Source organism: Buceros rhinoceros, unplaced genomic scaffold (assembly GCF_000710305.1).
Source record: "Buceros rhinoceros silvestris isolate BGI_N320 unplaced genomic scaffold, ASM71030v1 scaffold23704, whole genome shotgun sequence".
Classification (NCBI taxonomy): domain Eukaryota; kingdom Metazoa; phylum Chordata; class Aves; order Bucerotiformes; family Bucerotidae; genus Buceros; species Buceros rhinoceros.
In genome coordinates, this window is record NW_010406963.1 from 24595 (window position 1) to 30564 (window position 5970).

General features: G+C 48.9%; 1 protein-coding gene across 1 annotated transcript; it reads left to right on the plus strand.

Annotated features, from left to right (window-relative positions):
- The first annotated feature begins 491 nt into the window (after positions 1 to 491).
- On the plus strand, positions 492 to 2676 carry C1QTNF2 (C1q and tumor necrosis factor related protein 2). Its single transcript, XM_010134325.1, has 2 exons — positions 492 to 732; positions 2063 to 2676. The coding sequence occupies exons 1-2, from the start codon at positions 492 to 494 to the stop codon at positions 2674 to 2676; spliced, it is 855 nt and encodes a 284-aa protein (XP_010132627.1).
- Positions 2677 to 5970: the final 3294 nt, after the last annotated feature.

Consider the following 5970-nt stretch of genomic DNA (forward strand, 5'->3'; position numbering starts at 1 on the left):
GAAATGCAATACAGCAGAGAGGAAACAGTACGAGAGGTTCCTGGAGCAGGTGGAAGAGACCTTCCTGGCACAGCTGGTGAGGGAGCCAGCTAGGGAAGGCACCCCACTGAATCTGTTTTTTCTTAATGGAGAAGGACCTGGGGGTGTTGGTCGACAGCCAGCTGAATACCAGCCAGCAGTGAGCCCAGGTGGCCAAGAACATCCTGGCTTGTACCAGCAATAGAGGGAAGGCACCCAACTGGAACTGCGAACAGAAAAGGACTTGTGGGTGATGCAAGTGTTGAAAGCAGTCTTGGACATAGTGATCATGAGACGGTACAGTTTTCAGTCCTTGAGGAGGTAGGGAAGGTGGACAGTAGAAAAAAAGCCTAATTACCTCCCATTTTCATGAAGTCTTTACAACACTGTCCTGTTGGAAGAAACTCCAACATACCTACACATGCTGGTACCACACAACAGCCACATCCCATCTCCTTTTTGCAGGCTGTGCCATGATCTCCGCTGTCCTCCTCCTCTGGACTGTGCCCTGTGTGGCGAACCACATCCTAGGGGGTTTTGCCAAGGGAGCGCTGCAGGAAGGTCCCCAGCTGGCATGCAGCCTGCCGGGACCCCCTGGGCCGCCTGGCCCCCCTGGTGCTCCTGGGGCTCCAGGGACTGTCGGCAGGATGGGCTTCCCGGGCAGAGATGGCAAGGATGGCAAAGATGGAGACAAAGGCGAGCACGGCGATGAAGGTAAGAGAAAAGCACTTAACATAAGGTTAAAACATAAATGCAGTAGTGCAACAGCCCAGTTAACAGCAACCTGTCACCCCAAATCCGAGCCCCAGGACAGACAACATCTCTTAGGAAACTCTTCTAGAAATTTCCACTCTCCCTCCTCCAACATCTCACACTCATCAGCTCCTAGCAGGGGGATCCAGACTCACATTATTTCCTGGCATCTTAACGCTGTATGCGGTTCTATTGGCTTCATTTTGGTGTAAAGTGAGATTGTTCCTGTTCCAATACACGCTCTCTAGACAGGACAGAGTGCTGCTCTCTGACTCCCACTCCCCAGTGAAACAGGCAGGTGAAAAAAATTACATACTTTCTCCACAGAGAGCTCTAGCTGGGAGACAGACACTGCTCTGACCCTGCTCAGTCCAAATCACTGCAAGCAACAACCCTTCTTTAATCCCGAGGTGGGGCTCTCCTTCGCTCCAGCCCTACGATCAGCGAGCATCGGGACCAGCTACGGGGAGCAAAGAGGGATCGATCTCACGTGGCCCCACCAGAGTGCACTCCTGATCCAGCGGAACACCAGTGCCAAAGCTGCACCTTGTTCTCCTCTCCCACACCCAGAACAGGGAATGCGAGAATAGGTTTCCACCCACAGCTGCAGTTAAACCTCGTCTTGCTGCAGCAGGTCAAGAGTCAGCGTATAAATCCCCATGAATTTGTCTTACATCAGAGGCTCCCGCAGCCAGCACTGATCAGCAGTTCCAGCATCACTGCGACAGTCCAGCTGGCTTCCTGTCTCAAGGCAGTCCCTGCACCAGCTATCTTTTAGTTCATAACTGGTTCACTCCCCAGCGAGGCTGTGCTTTTTCCCATACCTAGAATTTTTTAAAAAAAAATTTTTAAACAACAGTTTCATGTTAAATATAAAAAAAACCAACCTGGAGATTAAAAGTACTCCATCTGCTCAAAGCTAGGTTCCAAAAGCTTCACAAACCTGTCCCCCTCCTGAAACCCACCCCCACTCCCAAATTTTAAGGTTGTTCTTGGTTAGCATTATAATTAATCACTCCTTTTTCTCAAGTGAGCCAGATAATTGAACCACCCTTTTGGTCCTTAAAATGGACAGACTGTCCCGCTCTGAGGTCCCATCGTTATCATGCTGACTACATAGCTAAGGTGGTTAGTCAGTCCTCACAGATGTCCAGCCCCAGGTGGTATTTCATCAGGACTCCCACCAGCAAGGTTTTCATCCTAAATGAAAAATAAACTGCTGCAATGATACAGCCCCTTTCCACCCATATAATCTCTCACTGAAAAATTTACCAGGTTATTTATCTTCCAGGTCCACAAGGCAGAACAGGAAACCCCGGCAAGCCAGGACCAAAGGGGAAAGCAGGAGCTATTGGCAAGGCAGGCCCACGAGGCCCCAAGGGTTTAAAGGGTAATCCTGGAAAAAACGGGGCACCAGGAAAGAAAGGGCCTAAAGGGAGCAAGGGCGAGACCGGGATGCCAGGCCCCTGCACCTGTAACCCCAACAAAGCCAAATCTGCCTTCTCTGTGGCAGTCTCGAAGAGCTACCCCCGGGAAAGGCTGCCCATCAAATTTGACAGGATCCTGATGAATGAGGGAGGACATTATAACGCTTCCAGTGGAAAGTTTATATGCAGCATCCCGGGCATTTATTACTTCACTTATGATATCACCTTGGCCAACAAACATCTGGCCATTGGTTTGGTCCACAATGGGCAGTACCGGATCAAGACTTTTGATGCCAACACTGGGAACCACGACGTTGCCTCTGGATCAACCATCCTTTCTCTGAAGCAGGAGGATGAGGTGTGGCTGCAGATCTTTTACTCAGAACAAAATGGGCTCTTTTACGATCCCTACTGGACAGACAGCTTATTTACTGGCTTCCTGATATATCCTGATCAAGATTATCTCAATGAAATATAGGACACAAAACTAGCCTGTGGGGAAAGAATAGGAAATGCATGAGACCTCAGTCCAGCAAAGTGCAGCCTACACATGGACATGTGTGGGTTTATCACACACATTTGGGGGGCTAACTGGCTGTATTGGCTATTTAGATATTTATTTGATGTCACCAACTAGTCTACAGCGTATCAGGACCACCAGGACTCGCTTTTAAGCACCCTCATGAATCTCTAAATTTCAAAGCCACCCGTGATGTTTTCCATGGCAAATCCAACAGGCCATGTAATTCAAACACTGGTGCAGAATGCTTTGATTATTAGGTTATTGTTATAAACCATGGAAACCAACCACCAGTTCCTGAAATCTGTGCTCGGAAGCACCACTGATGCTGGAGACTACCATTGCTTCTCCTGCCCCTACACCCCATAATAATAGTAGCCCTTGTTAAAGCAGAGTTACACTCTACCACCTCCTCAAGGGTCCAGAATTTGTCAGCTGAAGTTGTAGTGGTGTGAGTAGCTCTCAGCCTCCTCAAAGCAGTACTAGTAAGCAGAGGTATCTCCTCTGAATCGGAAATGAGTCAGGGGAGAGATCCCATTTCTGAGGCCCAGGGTGAGTCTCCCCATAAGACACAAGCTGTTGCACTGAGCACCACTGGCGTTCCTCAGATTTCAGCCTCGATGTACCAGCGCTGGAGTCCTGAGCTGGTTTCAAAGTGTTGGTAAGCTGCGACCAGAGCCTAAACTGGACTGTGCAAGTCAAATACCTGTGGGCCTCTGAGCCACTGAACTTCACAGATCAGACTCAACTGTCAAGGACAGTATGAACCTTCACTCCAGAAACAGACCCATTAACAACTCCCTTCCTTCATCCTTGCCAGCTTTTGCTGGAAGGAGATACTTGTGGTGCTACTCAAATCCTCCTGAAGGGCTTAACACTACAGCTAGACCCTATCTTACTGCTGCTTTACTTTTTCTGATGTGTGTCAAATACTACAGATGTTCTCAAAAAAAAAAAAGAAAATCAATGTTTTGTTCTGAAGTGTACAAAAAAAACAGAAAAACAAAAGCTTGACTTTTGCTAAGCTGATCTTCACAATTTTTTCCTCCTCTGTATCAGCTAATAGAGGGACATGATCCAAAATGGTTCGCTATCCCCCAAGCAGAGAGTTTTCCTGCTCTAAAGCTGCTCAGTCTGGCCGCCTTGCCCCGGGGCATCCAGCACTCCTGGAACACAAAGGTCGCTATCTCAGTAGCCAGCTGGAAGGAGTCTCTTTCTCTCTATCGGATGTATCTTCCCGGATTCCAGTCACATTTCTCATGTCCTTTATCACTTGATGAAAATTCTCACGAACTGCCAGTGTCTCTAACCCTCATTTTTAGTCACTAAGGGACATCCCATAAGAACAAAGATTTTTTTTCCAATCTGACTTTAACAAGTCAAAATATTTGCATGATTTTTGTGAACTACAGTAATTGCATTATATCTTACAAAAATCTTTTCCAATACATTTTACAAAATAAAGCTGAACAAAAGTACTCGATCTTTATAAAAGTGGTTTCCTAGAGGTACTGCAAAACTGTTACAAATCCCGCCCATACTGCTGGGTTTAGTGACGGATTTGGTAGGGGCTGGTGCAGCAGTGTTTCCCCAGTCCCAGCCCAGCAAACTGGGGGGACACACAGAGTTTTCTGCTCTCTGTGCAAGAAATCCTGCAAGGCAGAAGGACGGACCCTACCTGCTCCCCTGAAGCTGCTCACCCAGATGGCAGGTGTCCTTTCCCCAACAGCAGTTGCTCAGGTTATACACTTCTCTTTGAAAGCTCCCACATGTAGGGTGTCCTGGGGTGATTCACAGGCAGCCTCTAACGGCAGCACAGTTCAAGAACTGCATTTCTCCCTCGGTGCCCAGCCCCACAGTGCCCCCCCAGCAGCCCAGTGGGAGAAAGAGCCGCTTTTTGGCTGGGCTGGGTTACACATAGGTCTCTACCCCAGCACAGGACCCCCAGCAATAGAACACGTTAGGGGCAGCTCAAAGGAAGTGGTGGGACACATGGGAGGATGTTGCCTCCCCACACCAGCACCCAGCTGTGCTGCACCCAAAAGGGAAATTACACAGCACAACTTATTAATTAATGCGGTAGCTCTCAGAGCCCTCAGCTGCCAAAACACAGAGACCTTTCTTCCCTCAGCTGTTTTCCCTTGATTCAGTGCATAACTGATCCCCAAAAGTGGGTGTTTTGGGGGCGATTTTTTTACTGTTTGGGTTTTATTTGTAGTCAAGTTAGTTCTCCACTGATGTTAGAAGCCAAACCGCTTGGCACCAGGCAGGTACCAGAGCTGGGAGGGTGTGGGAGTGCGCCACAGGGGATAAGCCTGAGAAGAGGAGAGTGGAGGGAAAGCAGCAGTGAGCAATGAGATCAGCTCAGCTGCTCAGTCTGCCCTTGTTATCTCCAGAGAAGGCTCCTACAGGGATCATTTCCTCTCAGTGTCAGCCCTCTCAGGGGCACATGAGCTGGTTTCCCCAGATGAGAAGCAAGGGAAGTTATTAACTGTCTGGCAAAGCATCCTTTTTATTCTACTGAAAAGGAAAACCTGCAAATAAGTCTTTTAATCTGGAATATCAAAATGCAAATGATAAAGAGACCCATTGACCCCTGCTGAGTGCTCAGTGCAAGAGCGCTTGCTTCCCGTCTGGGACCCGAGGTGCTTCCCACAAGCATGGCACAAGACCACCAGCCTCAGTCTGCTCCACCCATCCTTGAGAACTGCCCCAGGTCACAGTGCAGCTCTGCACAGCACAGCTCAAACCCCAGCCTGGGCATCTGCTGCCAGGGAGGACTCTGAGCCGTGAAAAACCCAAACTAATAAAATACAGCAGGCAAGAGGGGGAGGAACAGCTTCACCTGATCGTTTGACCTCCCATTGGAAAGAAGGCATTTAAAGATGCCATTTAAAGATATCATAAGTACATCTGAGAAAAAGGTATGAACATTTCAAGAGATACATATGAGTACCTCTTGCACAGATCCCTCTGAAAAAAGATGATTTCCTCTTATGATGCCTCCAGAGTAGCTTACGTGCTGAACAAATTGTCTCCACTCAGCCCAATCCTGCAAGAAGCACTAGCTCAGGCAGCTGTGGGCTCCCCTCCTCCTGCCTCACCCTGCAGAGGAGGGAGGGAGGGAGGGAGGGAGGGAGGGAAGGGCAGCTGGTAAGGTACAAGCATGTTTGGTCACTGCAGAGGCAGTCAGTGAATTATTAAAGTGGGGGAACACACCACCCCCCCCCCCACCCACACAAAGACCCGGCG

Coding starts and splice junctions, on each gene's coding strand:
- C1QTNF2 (XM_010134325.1), top strand. CDS start 492: ATGATCTCCGCTGTCCTCCTCCTCTGGACTGTGCCCTGTGTGGCGAAC. Junction 733..2,062: donor AGGCGAGCACGGCGATGAAG/GTAAGAGAAAAG, acceptor TTTATCTTCCAG/GTCCACAAGGCAGAACAGGA.